Below are 17,440 nucleotides of genomic sequence, written 5' to 3'. Positions count from 1 at the left end.
CCCTGACAGGATTGGCAAGCCAACAGCTGTCCTATAAATAAGCTGCTGCATATGAAAGTGCACTTCGATGAGCCATTTGAGCTGAAAGCCACAATTCTTTGGGCCAAGTGTATCCATAATGAAACTTTTTTTTTCTTAATTCATAAAAGGACTTTGTCCGTTTGTGTCAGCTAAGCACTTTAGCTTTGGGTTTCTCGGGGAAGTAAAATAGCCCAGTCAGGAAAAAGTGAGGCGATGGGTCAAGAGATCAACTTACTGGGAACCTTATGGATCTCATATGTTGAGACCAGAGTCTTAGAATAAAATATTGTATTTTTAGGGGTTTGTGCTATTGATTTTGCTGGCTACATTTAATGCCGCTCTTTTATCTCTACTTCTAAGCTGCTGTGCATCTAAAAGAAGCAGCAATCACCATGTTTTTTTTTCTCTTAGTATATGTGGTTATGTTCCTGTGAATTACTGTGCCACTTCAGCATTGAAAAGGATCCACATAATACAAGGAAAAACAATGACTGAAATGTTTCCAACATGTAGACACATGCATCCACAGAAAAGCTAGTGAGAACTGCTCCTCACTGTTCCCTGACAAGATGTCTAAAAAGTCTAAAAAGATGAATTTCTATCATGTCCTTGGTATTTACTTTTAAGCTATGAGTCTAAAATTCTAAATAGGCAAACATAATTAAGCTCATTTTTCAAACAGACCCACTAAAAGAGCTGAGCTTATGTTTTTTCACAGTGAAAGTGCTGACAGACTTTCTGACTGATCACATTTGAAATGGTATTTGTATTAGTGCTTTAGAGGTTAAGGAACTTTTCTAAAAACAAGTCTTTGTCATCTGGTCTCAGATCTCAGATGTCCTTTATATGATCAGCCGAGCGGTTCAAATTAATTTCACTGCACTGTTAGTATCCTCTTTGTTTTGTGTCCTTTTGGCCATTTGCCTCTCATTTCTTCTACCTTGTGTAGCTGTATTGTGATTCCATAATTCATCTTCCTTAATAACTGCGAATAAAGATGGGAAAATCCATTTAACCTTCAAGAATTACCTTTGGGGATGTGCAACTCATTACAAATCACCAGGAAAATTCGCTGTGACTTAACAATCTGATTTGCTGCTGCCATCTAGTGTTACCCGTGCAATACACCTAATATGACAGGAGGTGAGAAAACCTATTCGCTGTACTGTTCACATATATACACATAATTCATTTCAGCAGAGCCAACACGCACTTCTCTTGCCTGTTTTGATTGACAACAACTTGTATGAGTAATCAAGTCTGTTAACAGAGAAGGATGATTACACATTTCCGGAAGTGTTTATTTCAAGCTTCCAAGGGATTCTACAGTTAAAAATAAAAACAGCATGTTTATTTTTTTTGCCATTATCATCATCTGTTGCAATCCTCTTCCCCTACACTAATTTACACATTAACAGTTTAAAATGTAACAAAATCTAAAAATGTCCTAATGTATCTAAAAACAAGGAAAATGGACACAGTACCCTTCTTGCTTTACAATAATTTTACATCAGATCTTACTTATGTTTATTTTCTACAATATACAATATATGTGGCAATCTGGTGTGTCTTTAATAGCATATGCAATTTGCAAGATGAATTAAATGTGGAAAGAAATAGACAAACATCTACTGACAGTAAAAGCGGTGCGATATGCCAGGAAAAAAGAAAATATATTGTTTTAAGCCACTTCTGCATTGAAGCTATCACTCTGTGGTGGCTTTGGATGTGTGGCATTCATGGTTATAAAACTGGCTATCCAATCATTACATTGTAAAATGATACTCATACAGTAAAATATGACATTAAAATACAGCTTTGTCGGGTCATTGATTACTCAGAGCCACAACATTATCAAATCCAGTTCCTATTTGTGGCTGAGTTAAATAAATAGAAGTTAACTTTGTAAGTTAAAATGTGACAACAAAAATATAAAAGAAACTTTCTTGCCTAGGTTAAATGTTCCCAGTGAGGGCAGAGTCCATGAGGTCATCATCCTCATTTCTCATATAAATTGGACTGGATCGGGACGGGCGATCGGTGCCAAGCATGGACAGCGATGAATCTGAAGCCGTGATGGGAGAGCGTGACCAACTGTCCGCTTTTATTGGATGCGAGGATGGCCCCATGGACATAGAGGACTTCTTTTTCTCCTTTTCTCTGTCCCGTTCTCTGTCTCTATCTCTCTCCCGTTCTCTTTCTTTCTGCTTCTTCTTCTCCTTCTTGTGTTTCTTGTGCTTCTCCCCTGAGCTGAGAGGGATGGAGCTCATGTAGTCCTGAGGAGGAAGGGGGCGCATGGACTGGTCGTCATCTGAGCTGGGGCTGTTCTGGTGGGACTTCTCTGCCACTGAGCTGCTGCCTGATTCGCTCTCGCTGTCGTGGTTGAGCGGGGTGTATCCTGGCGAGCGGCTGTGACTTGGTGAAGAACGGTCATGCTTGGGAGTAGAGCCACTAAAGAGGGGAGACGCTTTGAGGCTAGAAATTTGTGGACGCATAGAGTCATTAGTTCCTTCCCCAGTTTTCTGCAGGGTCACTTTAGCCTTGATGCTTGGTGAACCACCATCTGGTTTGCTAATGATAATTTTGGCCAGCGTGGTTCCACCTCCCCCTCCAGTTTTTGAGTCCATCATCTTTTTATCCCCACTATTTCCCCCAGAAACTGACACTTTTGCTTTTGCCTCTTTATCAGACTTTTCACGCTTGTATTCCCCACTTTGGGAGGATGAGGTATGCTTGGAAGGACCCATGTTCGAAGGTCCACTGGGCACATTTCCAGGACCACCGGGAGCAGATCCCGGACCAGCTCCCCCTACTGATGGCCCTATCTCACAACCATCTTCCCCAACTCCTCCTCCACCTACACTCTTGAGTTTGTCTATAACTGCTGTTAGAGAGGGCTTTTTGTTTCTACTGGGAGACTTCCCTTTTGCATTTGGGTTATTTGCATTGTTCTGACCAGCCCCCCCACCACTTCCTCCACCACTTCCACCACCTCCACTATTCCCTCCACTTCCACTTCCTCCTCCTCCCCCTCCTCCTCCGCCACTTCCTCCTCCACTTCCATACTGAGACTGGGAACCTCCTGTAAAGCTCATAGAGCCAGAGGATGAGGAGGAGCTGGAGGATGAAGAGGAAGATGTGGAACCAGAGGACGAGCTCCCACCAACTGGCTTTTGGGAGCTCATACCGCCACCAGAGGAAGACTTGGATCCACCAGAACCACCACCTCCTGAGCCCATTGGAGATTTAGCCTTTGAAGAAGGAGGGGTTCCAGGAACCTGAGATTGCTGCATTTTTAGTGGGGAGGACAGTTTGTCACCAGAACTACTGGAGCGAGAATGAGAAGGGGAAATGTTAGGTTTTATGTTGGGATTCATAAGTGATCCTGGAGGTTTGCCCCCCTGAGGCTTAATTTTATTTCCACTCCCAATTCCACCTCCAGTACCTCCAGGTCCAGACAACCCATGTTTAGTTATTGGAGAGGACCCTGGCTTACCAACACCCATTCCTTGAGAGGAGCCTTTTGACTGGGGTGGGCCACCTCCACCTCCCGCACCAGCTGACTTGGAGTTGTTGCCTTGTGTCATGGAGCCTTCTTTGGACTTCATCTTCCCAGAAGAAGATGAGTGTGAATGGTGGCTTTTGCTGCTGCTGATTCCACCTGAACCTCCTGTGCTGCTTGTGGCTGAGCTGCTGGAGGTGTATCCACTATGGGATGACGTTTTCCCTCCAGTTATGGTCCCTTTTGGGATCTGAATAGTAATTTTGGGAATTGGAGGGGTGGCACCTCCGGGAGGAGTTTGCGAGCGTCCAGAACTACCAGGGGATTTGGAGCCTCCTCCACTTATGCTTCCTCCAGAGCCTGAACCACCACTGGGAGGCGTATAAGGTCGCCCTCCAGAACTGTGAGAAGGGGACTTGCCATCAGGATCCATCTTTTTACGTTTGGGAGGTTTATCTTTTGACTTTCCCTCACTGGATGGGGTTCTGCTTCGTTTAACCTGTTTCCCCTCTGATGAGCTGCTCCCCATTCCCATCCCAGAACTGCTTCCTCCACTGCCCCCATTCTCATCCTTTGGTCTCATGAGACCCTGTTGTTGTTTGACTTTGGGTTCTGCACTTTTAAAGTCAGCACATGCAGTGCCAAGCCCCATCATGAGGGGGCTCTGGGACCCTCCACCATGACTGTCTCCTAGATCAGGAGCTTGCCCCAGAATTGGTTTACCCCCACCTCCAAAAACCATCCCTATATCAAAAGGGTCCTTCAGTGACGGCTCTGGGGTGCTCTGTCCATGTGAAGTGGGATTCTGTGGAGTTCCTGATGGAGTATTTTGCTGGCTACTTCCCCCAAATCCCTTAACCAGGTCTAAGTCTCCATCAGCACTTGGAGAGCTGTCATCAAAATAGCTTTGGGAAAAACCGTGGCCTGAGGCCAGCAGGTCAGGGTTAAAGTCAGATGCATCAGGAAAGAAGTTTGTGGAGGAGGTGTCACTGTTGGGAGTGGCAGCAGTTGCAGCTGCCTCAGCAATGAGGTCAGCTGCATCTGTAAAGGGTATTTCATTACTGTTGGTATTGAAAATGTCTGCAGAGTCAAACACTGCACTACCCTGACCAGAGCTGGATGAGTCACGGATGGGAGTACCTAGGGGCCCTCCATCCTCTCCGCCACTACCCATCGGGTGCTGCCCATGGCCCCCACTGCTGCCTTTGCCAGTTTGCTCGGGTAAATCTTGTAAGATTTCTGTGATATCGGGTCCAATGCTATCAGAGCTAGAAAGACGGACCATACGGGGTGGTACAGTACCCGGCGGTTGTTGTTGTTGCTGAGACTGGACATGAGACTGTGAATAAGGCATGCTGGTGCCAGGAGGGGGTGTTCCACATTGGCTAGGTGCAGGAGTGATGCTATGGGGTGTGTCGAGGCCATCACCAGTTAGGTTAACATCAAAGATAGAATTTTGAGACGCGTCCACATCCATAGAGAGGAGCTCCCGGTGGAAATCATCTTCATGAGTAACTGAATGATGCTGGTGGTGCGGTGGCATGGAGGATGCCTGTTGTGGTTTCATCCCCAAACCACCAGCTCCAGTACCTGCATTTGCTCCAGGCAACACTCCACCCTTTTCAGTCCCCCGGGATCGCTTCTTCTTTCCCTTTGCGTTACCTCCAGGGCAGGCTCCACCCATGCCATCTGTCCGTGGGGAACCAGATGAAGAATTCTGTCTTTCTAATGGACTGGAACCATACAGTGCGGCAAAATCCTGTGTGGGGTTGTCTTTCAACAAGTTCATTAACATAGGATGATTCTTTGTGTTGCTGGCAGGGGAGGACTGTGGGGGTGGAGTTTGGTGCGGTGGAGGGGCATTCTGGGAACTGGGACTAGAACCCACACTTCCAGTAATCTGTAGCAGACTTGTCAGTATGGGATTCTGGGTGACTTTACTGTAGTCATCTGAGTGGCCTTGAGCTTGCTGTTGTTGCTGCAACTGTTGCTGTCCTGCCACTCCTCCTGCGGGCAGGCATTCTCCTTGGGGTGGCCTCCCTGTACGAGACATTTCAAACAGTGAAGAGATTGGACCTGAAAAGTTAGGTCCTCCAGGGGGTCCACCTCCAGTAGGTGTGCTGCTCCCTGTGAGCCCAGGTAGTCCCATGGGATTAGTTCCATCTCCCGTTGCCATGTTGTAGGTGGGACTCCCAGAGGGTGGCAAGTTATTCTTCACCATGGTCTCCACTGTCTGTGCAATTAAGGAAAGAGCTGGAGTGTCTGCCTGAATGGTCTCTGCTTTCCTCCGAATGGCTCGCATGGTTACAGGAATGGACATGCATCTACAAGGGTTAGGAAGCAGTTACCATAAACTTCACTTAAAACAAAATTGTTCACATTCATCAATTTAGAAGGAAACAATCTCACCTCTGGACCACTTTGGTTATGAATTCATCAGTGCAGATCAGAGCATCTGACAGTCCCTTGTATAGCTTACAGGCCACCTGCCTGGAGTCAATTACTTCCATCACCACTAGAAAAAATAGAGGTCAGATAAAAAGAGGATTTTGGATCAAGCAAAAGACTTTCTTGATAGTGTAATAACATTAACTAATTAGATCTATACATAAACCATCCATAGACAGCATTGATTTAAACCTTTTCTGCAGAACTAATTGCAATCAATAACTTGAGTTAAATAAATGCCAAAACGAAAGTTTGTTTTAGTCAGCATTGAGTATATGGAGGCCTCGAAGGGAAACTGGCTTTGACAGCATCACTGTCTGCTGTGTCAATCAGAGTTGCTTCAGGCCATTGACACACAAACACAGATATTTTGATAACTGCAGATTTTTCTATACATTTGTGCCTGTTGCTTTTGACAAGTGGTGCAAACGAGCATTGTTTTGCAGGGTGAAGATATTCCATTACGCTGACTGTAACATTTATGTAAGGATTGGAAAAAAACTGTTTTTTTTAGTGTCAATTTCAGATTGTGCGCAATCACTCCTTGCTATGACATCAGAATAAGCACAAAAATTCCCTCTTACTGACGTGGCAATGGGAGACACCAGCTTGATAATGTTGGTCTTAACTTTGTGACAAGAACTTTTTACATTTTGACACTAAAAGGTACAGATATTTTCCATATGCACTGAAGAATGGAGGTGTCACAGACTGCGCTACGGAGCTCAGTGCTACATAATCCAACAGAGAACCAGCTGCCAACATCCTCAATTTTCAACAAGATTCAATTGGACCTCTAGTTGTGGGAATAACTTTGAGAATAAAGTGGCTATAGTAATTAATTCAATATAACTTCTTTAAAGAAAATAAGTAATTGGCTTTTGTGCCTCTATATTTTCACCTAACCAGCAAGGGGCAGTATTACATGAATAAAGGAAAATGCTGACATTTAAATAGCATGTCGATTTTTTGCAAATCACTACCTAAATACAGTTTGTTAGAAATGTATTGCAGTAATTTAAAGAACTCTACACCATCAAAAACTGTAATACAAATATAATATATTGCAAAAGTGAGAGCTCACCACAAACTAATGATTCATTGACAGGATGCTGGAAAGAAACGCCGAAACTTGAGTCAGTGAGAGGGCAAACTTCAAACTGCAGAAGTCCTGCACTGTCTGCATAAAACAAAAACAAAGATGATACACCCGTCAAATGTAATTTATTGCATCACACATGCAAAAAAAAAAAAAACCCCACAAGCTGTTGATTGCCCATATACAGGAAATAAGACTTGACATGTGTACCTTCTTTGACGGAAGTTTGTTTGACGCAGCTGCCTATCAAAGTGTTATAGGCTGCCTGGTGGCGAATGATATCCAACAAGAGCGTCACTTGTGCAGGGTGGCGGAAGGGGATTTTGGACACCATTGCTCCTTGAAGAGAATTACCATCTTGCACCGGAGCGTCTCCATTCAGGAAGTAACAGTGCTGCTGATCAGGCAATATCTGTCAAAGATTAAAAGGCACAGGTTTCTAAAATATCCTTGTATTGGGTGTGTTTTCTGTGAAAGAAATATGTATGTACATTTACATATTTTTTTTCTTATTAAAACAAAGAAAAGAGAGAACACAATAACTTAGTAATGAAAAGTTAAGAGGCCCAAGAATAAACGACATGGCGGAGATGCTAACAGAAAATAAATAAGAGTTTTACAAAACATTTGTGTCAGCTCACAGAGTAGAAGTGCATGTTGTGCCAGGGTGCGGGCAGAGAGCCGCCCTCCTCCAGGAGTTGCAGCTGGCTCTGAACTATCAACTGGTAGAGAGACGAGAGGCTGGGCAAAGTCTCAAACACTGGGATCGCTGAGGAAAGAAAATGGAAAGGTTTAAGTCCAGTTTCGTAAAACATAAACCCTTTCAGAATGTATCAATGACAACTGATTCCAGCATCCATTTAGTCATTTACTCACAAGTAGCATTTTGCAGTCTCTGAATGAAGGAGAGGGAGAAAGGCATGGGGCGATTCATCTTGAGGAAAAAACAAGCTGGCAGGTCCACACAATTGGAGTTGGTCACAGTGGAAAAGGAAGGTGTGCTAAAATGCAGTAAAACAAAAATAAAGTTTCAGCTGTTCTCTACTTGACCTAATTGGGATGGTAAAACACCACCGACATTATTGCCTTGTCTTGTCATGACAAGACGCAGTGCGATTATTCATCTTTACTATTATTTCCAAGTACTATGACTATGGTACATCCTCTTACCCCTTGTTGTCAACCGGGTGAGACCCGGTGATGAGTGGAGCAATTGGGAGCTTGTAGACTGCGGAGGTTCCCTCGATTGTCACAGATACACTGACACCCAGAGAACGTGGAACTGCAACAAAGTGTCCATATACAGAGATAAATTACAAGTCCCACAGGGGAATTACAATCCGTCAACAAATCCTATGGCTAACGGCTGGTGGATCATTCTTCAAATTAACACTTGATGTTCCTCAAGCACTTGCCATTGTTGTCGGTTAGGTTGACATGTGTGCCTGTTCCTTCTTCAAATATGTCATAAGGGGACACGTAGCACTGAAGAGTAACTAAATGGCCCCCACTTCTGGCTGTCAGCAAGCCCACGCTGCCATGAAGAATAGTTTCTACTGTATTAGCATTGGTTGCTAACCTGGAAGACATACAAAAGAAAAATAACTGCATTACAAAAACAGATGACCACATACGGCTTATTATCAATTAATATAACTACTGAACTGAATTCATCTGATTATTCACTCAAGTAAACATCCTTTTATATTACAAATGTTCAAATCAGCAATTGTGCCACATTTAATATTCTTAACAGATCTACTTCATAAACATACCGAGCAAAGTGACATAGTATTATAGTGTTCCACGCGATAAGAACTTTCAGGTCACGATCATTTACAAAATCTAATGGAAATAACTAAAGGCTGCATTACCACATAGCATGATATTACAAAGATGATACACCCAAAGATAGACCCACAAATACAATACCTTTCCTCTAACTTACCTAAACATGTGCATCATCTTGGTGAGATCAAGCTCCAGAGACTGCAGTGCTATATACATCTTTGTTTTCAGTTTACTGAAACACAGGAAGTATTCGAAGTGAATAGTTAAAATATGCTTTCAACAGAAATGATACACTTAAAGTAATATGGCTTTGTTTTATCTAGGGTTCACGTCTAATCCTTCGACATCCTATTTCATGCAGTAAACAGTACTTTCAATCATGTTTCATTCAGACTACATCTAGAACAGACTGTTTGGGTTCAGAACACAAAACTTATTGAGAGAAATTATCTTTCATGTTCTTTTTAAAATTAAAAATACATCGCAACATTTTCAGCTTCACACACACAACCTTATAGGCCACAAGTCGACTTACTTATCCCCTGGAAGCTTGTATAAATCAACCAGTCCCTTGAGATGTTTTGAAAATTCCTCAAAGTTCTTTTCCCTTGTGAAGAGAAAATAACACAGCTGTCATATCAGAGTATTTCTTACAGACATGCACATTGTTCCCAAAACAGAAGTGGCAAACCCTGCATCAATGTTGGTGTTTAAATGTGAAGGTTATTTTGTGGTTTCTACTCACCTAAGATGCTGAATTAGCTCAGGACAACTCTGTAAGCACCAAATCAAGACAAATGAACGGAAATCAATCAAAAGAATCAACTTTAAGAAGAAACAAAATGTTTGCATTCTTAAACTGTAAAGTAGAAAAAATCTTCATAATAACTAGTTTATTGAAGCAAAAATGGAAATATACAAACCGTGGGGTTTTCTCCCTGATGAGCCACTTTGACATCCACCAACTGGCCACTGGTGTCCAGCTGCACCTCAACGTAAAACATATCTGATGTGATGTAACACTCTGTCGCTGATGGGCTGAGGTGAGAGCCCAACCTGCACAGACGAGACAAAACAAAGAGAGGAGACATAGTATCATCACGTGGAACACGTTGTTTTTCTTCTTGTAGAGTTGCACCTTCTGCATCAGTAACAGTTGGGAGCAGAGGGTATGATACTCACATGTGTTGTCGAGCAATGGACTCTAGACGATCTGTCATGGAGGGGAGAGAGGAGACTAAAAGGAAAAGATAAAGAGACAAATTTACAGTAGGACTGTGTTATAAATGTCTAACAGAGCAAATGACAAAAAGGACCCATGTGGTCAATGAATGCTGGCGTGGCAAACAGATTTTCAATATTGTATATTAGCAGTTGAATTGAGTGCCAATGAGGCCAAAGTTCCCCTATTAAATAAAACAAAAAGGTGCATTTCTTTTTAACCCGAAATGTTCCTATCCTCCCTTGTGTGTCTATACTGTGGGTCAGTATCGTTACCTTTCAGCGCTCTCTGCAAGGTCTCCAAACAGTTGAGTAGGAGCTGGTGACCCGCAGCATTCATCACACCACGTTTGTCCTGGAACACAATGTGAGAAATAAAGAAAAAGAAGAAGTAAACAAGACAGTCGAGGGAAAAAAAAGTGCTTCATCAACAAAATCTGATGTTTAGGTTTATTTTTCAACAGCCTCGTCAGCACAGTTGGTCCGACATTTAAATGTCAGACCCGTCAGTGAGAAAGGGCAAATAAAAAGGTAAATAAATGTCCCCACTACAGCTAAGGTATTAAAGCAAAAACCTGTCTGTACATTTGTGTGCTTAATGGACACAAACTCCGCACCGAGCACATTGGTATCTGAGATGTCAGTCTGTGTTGTGACCTGATGAGGAAGCGCAAAGTGCACAGATGAAGTTACGGCACCGCTGTGGTACTATAGCAAATTTCTAAGTGTATTAATTTGCTTGGTGAAATTTTAAATTGGTCAGGCCAGTCCTGATTTGACTCTGCTTCTCAGTCATAAAGATTTGTGGTTGATTCGCTGTATCACAGTCATACCACTAGGAGGAGCCTATAACTCCATACTAACAAAGTTTCAAAAGTGAAAGCTTGCTATCCATACAGGCGCTGTACAAATCGTAAAACCAGTGCACTTTCCAGCATAAAAAGTGTCACCACCTTTTCAGTATAAAGTAGGGAAAAGTTCTCTGAACTGTTGTCTCGTGGATTTCTGGTTTATCTAGCTATGTGAAATTATTCCAAAAGCAAACCAAGATATCCATTCATTAATTTTCTATACCCGCTTATTCCAATTCAGGGTCGGGGGGGCTGGAGCTTATCCCAGCCGTCATTGGGCGAGAGGAAGGGTACACCCTGGACAGGTCGCCATTATTGACCAGTCCTGATAAAAGAATACCATTTGATGTTTGACAGTGTATCAACAACAGGGATGGCCAGTTCAGCCCATCTGAATTTTGTTTTGTCACTTCAGGTTTAACAAAGACGTAAGAACTGTGATTGGTATGTTAGAGTAAGACTAAGGGAGTCACCAGGCTCATGTCTACTGGATTAAAACCTTGGGGCAATTTTCACTTTTCAAAACCGTCTCAAATTTTAGGTGCTGATTTGTAACTTTACACAGCTCATTTACAAAAAGACGTCTCTTTCTCACCATGGCTTGTCGCACAACTTTGCTGGTCTCCTGCCATGGTCGGGAAGCACTGTGTTTGGCATGAAGCCTCTCCAGCAGAGCAGCCATGCGACTTTGCTTCTCTGCTTCTAAAAAAAACCCAGGAAAATTATCAATAAATAAAATACACAAATTACAACAGTTAATCAACAAAATGTACTCATACATTCCCTGTATTTCTTTTCTTCTTAGTTTAAAAACATCACGTTTTCCTTTCACTCTGAATTTCAGCATAAGGCAAGCCCTAAATACTAAAATGATGATCCCCCAATGGACTGTGATTCATCTCCACTGAAGAGACTGCAACAAAAGTAATACACAAGTAAAAGATGTTGTTGGTGTAAACACAACATTTCAGAGGCTGCACTTTGAGGAGCTAAATTTCATGTCCTGACTGGTGTATTTACATTCAGTTTATTGTGGCTACCCAGATTGATATTAGATGTTGGCACTTTTAACATCAGAAGCAGTTATGTGGACTTTATTACACTATAAAACATATTCCCAAAAAGATTCATCTCAAGTAATCAGCACCTCTATAAATGTGTTTCCACGAAAGCTGATTATTAAGACTTTCATGACAGAAAGATTTGCTTTAAGACAGGTGTATTGTACTGCATCCCTAATGAAGCTGTGCCTAAATGTGTATCCTGATGTAAATAACGAGCTCAAAAAATGCCTTTCCAGTTGGTTCATTCTAACAAAAACATACATGAATAATTCAAATTAAAGACCTAATAAAAGGTATATAAGATCAATCATGAACATTTGTTTTGTAGAAAGGTGAAACCAAAACAAATTAACCGAGGTTTCCCCTGCTGTATTATCTGTGGTATGGATAGACAATATCTCCATTCAACTTACTTTAGGTTCCTAAAAAAAAACTATTAATATGCCCGACATCCTACTGTCAGCGAAAGCCAACGCCACATCAATGTCATACTGAGCTATTACAGTGTTATAGTTTGTTCTTTGTATTAGGTAGATGTCCCGGCACCATAAATGACTTAAACGGCCTAGTGTGGTGCCGATATTTTCTTTTAATAACCTTTGTGTTGTGCTACTTCTCAGCAGCGTTGGTGTTTTGTACAAAGTTTAGGTTAGCAAGTTGTTTACTTTAGCCATTAGCTCACACAGCTGCTACCTTACCAAAAAAACAACACCATCTGAAATACGATATTTTGGCGATTCGCAGGGTATTACGTTTTTATTTTTCTTAGAGAAGTAAATTCAACAATACGTTGAAAACTTATCCAAAAGCGGTCAACAGTGTTACACAGACGGCTAACTTAACTGTTAGCCATTTGTTAGCCTCAGTCGCCATACCCAGCATGTCGGATATCTGTAATATGTCAAAAAATTTTAAACAAACTAAAGTAACGCATCGGACGCACCTGTAACGTCTTCAGTTTTCCCCCGATTTTCGAGAGTTTGATTTCCTACTTGCTGAACCGTAACAGAAAATTCTCTGGCAGGGCTGCCGCTCTGCAGAGTAACACCAGGCCCGGTCGCCATTGTCCCCCGGTCCGCTCCCCGCTTCGGATTCCCCGCACTCCCACTCCGGCTTCCGTACTATACATACTCTGGTGCTTTGACGTGTGTTTGAAGTGTTTGACGGACATGAGTTTCCATCACATTTTACGTGCACATGTGGTTTTTTTTTAGCATTTCAGCGATGTAGCTTATCTAGACAGAAAACTTAAAAAAATTTTTTTAAATGAATCTGTGTTTTGCCAGACTGTACGTTTTACAAATAATTTAATTTCTTTCTTGACACAGTATAATGAGAAACAATACTTTAATGATAACGTTGACAGAAAACAAAGCTTTCATTATCTGCTTGATGTTAAAGACAGTGGCTTGATGAATACTCCAGATGGCGTACTACTGCAAGTAAATGATTCATGTTTTGCCAAGAGTAACAAACCGCCAAAATCCAAAGGAAGATTGAAATAATTGAAATCATCATTGTTAATGACTTTGAAAATAGAACAATGCCCTACCATGATGATTATCTTATTTCTTACAGTTTTTACTTTTGTATGCCCGTTTGTAAAATTGACACATAAGCAGTGGGATAATTAGGCTGTAGATTTTGATAAAAATGTAAATAGCTACAGCAGACATGCTTTGTGCACACACAAGAACATACTGCATACACACACCTGAGCCTATTGTACAGCTGAGCCAGTGGCAATGAGTGCTCTCTTGGGAGGATTTTCCCACCAGCCATTATGACCTGCCTATGAGAGGGAGCAAGGAGTGTGTGCATGAATACATGTGCATTTGTGCATATGCAAAGATATTTTCTGAACATGAATATAAAACAACACACACATGAGATAGCTTTAGACAGCAGTGGAGATGGAGAGGGACCAGATTGGCATTGTTTGAGACAGTAGACAGGCCCACAGATATACATGAGAAAAGAGGGGAGGTGCCGCAATGTAATTGATGTGCCCACCAGGAGCTTTAGCTGGCTGCCTGGCATGGAGGAGGATTTGGGCACTGCTGCCAAGACAGCAGTGGGAGAAAGGAAAAGGAGGCACGAGCCTTGGGGAGCACAGTAGCGGGCTGAATCCATGCCCATCAATCAGAGGCTAGTTCACCTTGCCATGCCAAGTGGGACCCCCCTCTGTGCCGAGGGATGGCATGGCACAGGGAGTGAAGCTGGCACAGTAGCTAAACCCTCCCTAATCTTCATGGTGGGTGTATCAGTGCCATGTCCGAATGGCAGCAGAGTGGGCAGAGCCAGACACGAGGCAAGAAAGAGAAAGTTCAGACCCAGTGCTGAGAACTGTTTCACTCAGTGTTGTTAACATGACAAAGACATGTTCCAGTCAACTACTGCATCTCAAAACAGTCTCAGAACAGTCACATTGACCAGATATTTTGTAATTAGACCGATTATAAGGTGGTTGTTTTTTTGTTAGATTCTATTACACAAAAGACCATAAAAGTTGTGATGAAAGCAGATGGAACATCTCGCTTTTATGTGAGTGAAAAATTTGTTTGCGCAGGATCAGTGGCAATATTGTTATATAAAAAGACTATTCCGGGATGCAGAAAGTAAATATGGGGAAAGGTGGGGAAAGGTTTAATACTCTGTGAAGGACTACAAGATGAACACATGAAGAATATTGTTTATCAAATTCAAAGGCTATATATATATATATATATATATATATGTGTGTATACGTATACATATATGTGTTTATGATTTGTCAAAAAAACATAATCAAATTCCACATTTTCAAAGGACCCATTGATGCATAACGGCATAAGATTTGGAGCAACATATGCAATCACACAAAAAATTCCTTGTTTAAGCAAGAAATATGCTAATTACATTATGCACATATTACAACAGCATAGCTTAATATCAGAAGAGTGCAGGTGCCAAACTGGCCTGCCAACAGTACAGTCCTGCCACTCATTGAAAACATAAGGAGGACCTGAACTATTGAGCCAACCCAATCTCGTGTCAAAACAAGAGATAGGTATGTTGGTCCCCAACTCTAATGATACAATTACAATTAATTGAATTCCAATTGGCTTGAATTGGACTATATTACTTAAGTGCCTTGAGATGACAATTGTTGTAATCTGGCGCTATATAAATAAAATTGAATTGAATTGAATTGAATTAAAGGTGGCAGTTTCACAATGAAGACTCTAACATTTATACAATTACTACATTTCTCTACTCTGTTCCCAACACAGATGCAGTTTGAGTTGTGAGTTGTCAGTGCATCTATGTGCTCCATCTCCATATCTGTTCCAATGTGATGGCGTCCACTTTCCATGTTTTGCTAGTGTTCATCTGACCAAAATGCTCATATGGCATAAGGCCCTGTGTGGATTATCATTGAAGAGATCCGTGATTTCAGATTTGTCACATTTTATACTGCACAAATGGTTAGGGTTCTCAGTTAAAAGGAAAAGGATTAGAATTAATGTACATGGTTAAGTCTACATATTACAAAAACATGTTATATAAACACATTATACTATTCACAAGTTGCTATTTCCCCTGAACGCTGGCTAACAACAGCCTATTTGTACGCTGTCGTCTCTCAATTCACAACCATAAACCTGTGCTTCAGGAGTTTTTTAAAGTGAAGAGGTGATTCAAAACAAGTGTGAACATGCCACTGTCCCAAATTTTCAAAAATACGCTGCTCTCATCAGGTTCAAACTTGAATCAGTAAATTCTGAGATTTACTGTTTTATCCAGTGTCTTGGGATGGTCATCAATTAATTCTAAGGTTTGAATTATTTGCAAATCTTTACGTTATTTTTGTATCTGCACTTGACACAGGTGCAGCACCATGTCAAAGACGTAGGCTGGTTAGATGCGATCCATCTGGCTTCTCATTGGTTCCAAAATTGTTTTGTAGCATGACAACCACCCAAAACATACAACCAGAGTCAAAAAGACCTATTTTTAGTGATAAGAGCTAGGATTTTTACAACTGCTGGTTTGGTCCCTGTGAAGCATTTCATTGTGTCATTATGGTATAAAGTCATTGATTTTGGCATCTTCTGAGGGGACAGAAGCAAAAAAGACAGTCTAACACAACAAAACATTCTTTAAGAATTGTACAGAAGTGTCACTGTTAGAGATAATGCAGCTTTAAATATAAACAATGGTCATTCACACTACTGATTTGGTATAGTTTTCTCTGCTTTAAGCTCTTTTAACAGCTTTGTCACTTCACTCTCAAAGGCCAAATCTTTTGCCCTGCACTGTGCATCTATACCTGCGTAACGTTTCATGTATACATACATGCATACACCTACTTATAAACACTACATTATGGATTGTGAATGTGTACTGTATATACATGTAGTGCACAGACACATATATTCAGGTATACACAGACATCCTGGACTAATAAAATTTTCCTATTATTTTCCCTATTTTCACATTGTTGTGTTGAAGGATTTAACTAACATCTCTTCAGACACATGTATTTGATTTCTTCTGCATGTTTCCAGTTTCGACACGGGGGATGAAGATGTGTGAACAGCTTGGCAACCTTACTGAGTGCTTTGAAGTTGACTACCCTCCTTTCTTCCCAGCCTCTCTTGGTGAACTCACATCTTACCCGTTTTTGAATAAAGTTAACTATTTGATGTATACATATCTCATTGACAATCTATTGCTACTAGACAAATTAAGCAGACAATGCAATCAACAGATTTCCTATATGGTTTGATGGTAGGACGGTGAGCTGTCCTGTTAAGATGCTCTTATAGAAACATGCCACACAAAAGGATTCAACCAAGCTTTTTTTTTACTTTTCACGTATCATCATACAAGTTTGAGATCAGTAAGCCTGAAGGCTGGAAGCAATCCAGAAAACAGTGAGGCATTATCAGGACACAGTTTCTGCTTCCTTGGCACAGAGTGCCTTGAAGTGCTCGGGCAGCTGGGAAGACCAGAGGGAGGGTGGTGAAGTGAGGGAAGAGCAAGAGACAAGGAGAGGGATAGAGAAAGGAGGGGTTAGCCCTATAGGACCATTTGTGATGAGGCTCATTTGCACAACGGCACTTAATTGGCTACAACAATTAATTAATGTGTTGGAAAGTTGGCACAAAAAGTTCATTTAAGAGGGTTTTAATAAGCAATTAGGGAGAAGTAACCAGTGATGTAGAAGCAAGCGGAAAAATGAAAAAAGATGCTCAAAACTCTAAAAATATAAACTCCAGCTTTGACTTTTTAGGAATAATGTGCCATATCTGTAAACCAGGATGGGGTTTGCTATTATGGGTAGTTTTAGCACATCCCATTGTGAGCACTGATGACACTGAAATGCATTATTTTTACCCCATACTTTTACTACCCCAACTGGAAAACTCATTGTCTCCTCTCCCCTTCATTCTCCCTC

At 41.5% G+C, this 17,440-nt stretch overlaps 1 protein-coding gene across 1 annotated transcript; it reads right to left on the bottom strand.

Annotated features, from left to right (window-relative positions):
* Positions 1-1,296: 1,296 nt before the first annotated feature.
* On the bottom strand, positions 1,297-13,089 carry med1 (mediator complex subunit 1). The gene is made up of 16 exons (XM_072372818.1): positions 12,941-13,089; positions 11,529-11,635; positions 10,359-10,437; positions 10,044-10,098; positions 9,785-9,917; positions 9,607-9,635; positions 9,397-9,468; positions 9,019-9,093; positions 8,486-8,649; positions 8,241-8,352; positions 7,947-8,071; positions 7,712-7,839; positions 7,281-7,482; positions 7,056-7,151; positions 5,933-6,038; positions 1,297-5,847 (listed from the first exon to the last, which is right to left on the bottom strand). Exons 1-16 carry the CDS (start codon positions 13,059-13,061, stop codon positions 1,977-1,979), a joined length of 5,475 nt encoding a protein of 1,824 aa, XP_072228919.1. The 5' UTR covers positions 13,062-13,089; the 3' UTR covers positions 1,297-1,976.
* Positions 13,090-17,440: the final 4,351 nt, after the last annotated feature.

The sequence above is a fragment of the Leuresthes tenuis genome, unplaced genomic scaffold (genome assembly GCF_036924035.1).
Source record: "Leuresthes tenuis unplaced genomic scaffold, fLeuTen1.0.hap1 SCAF_20, whole genome shotgun sequence".
In the NCBI taxonomy this organism is placed as follows: Eukaryota; Metazoa; Chordata; class Actinopteri; order Atheriniformes; family Atherinopsidae; genus Leuresthes; species Leuresthes tenuis.
The sequence above is the reverse complement of the archived record's forward strand: the minus strand, read 5'-3'. Positions and strand labels throughout refer to the sequence as shown.

Bases quoted from the DNA above. Each gene is read 5' to 3' on its own strand.
- med1 (XM_072372818.1), bottom strand. From the start codon at position 13,061: ATGGCGACCGGGCCTGGTGTTACTCTGCAGAGCGGCAGCCCTGCCAGA. The intron at 9,636-9,784 runs GTTTGTATATTT...TGGTGCTTACAG, and splicing joins ATCAGGGAGAAAACCCCACG to AGTTGTCCTGAGCTAATTCA. The intron at 9,094-9,396 runs GTAAGTCGACTT...CCTGTGTTTCAG, and splicing joins TACAAGCTTCCAGGGGATAA to TAAACTGAAAACAAAGATGT.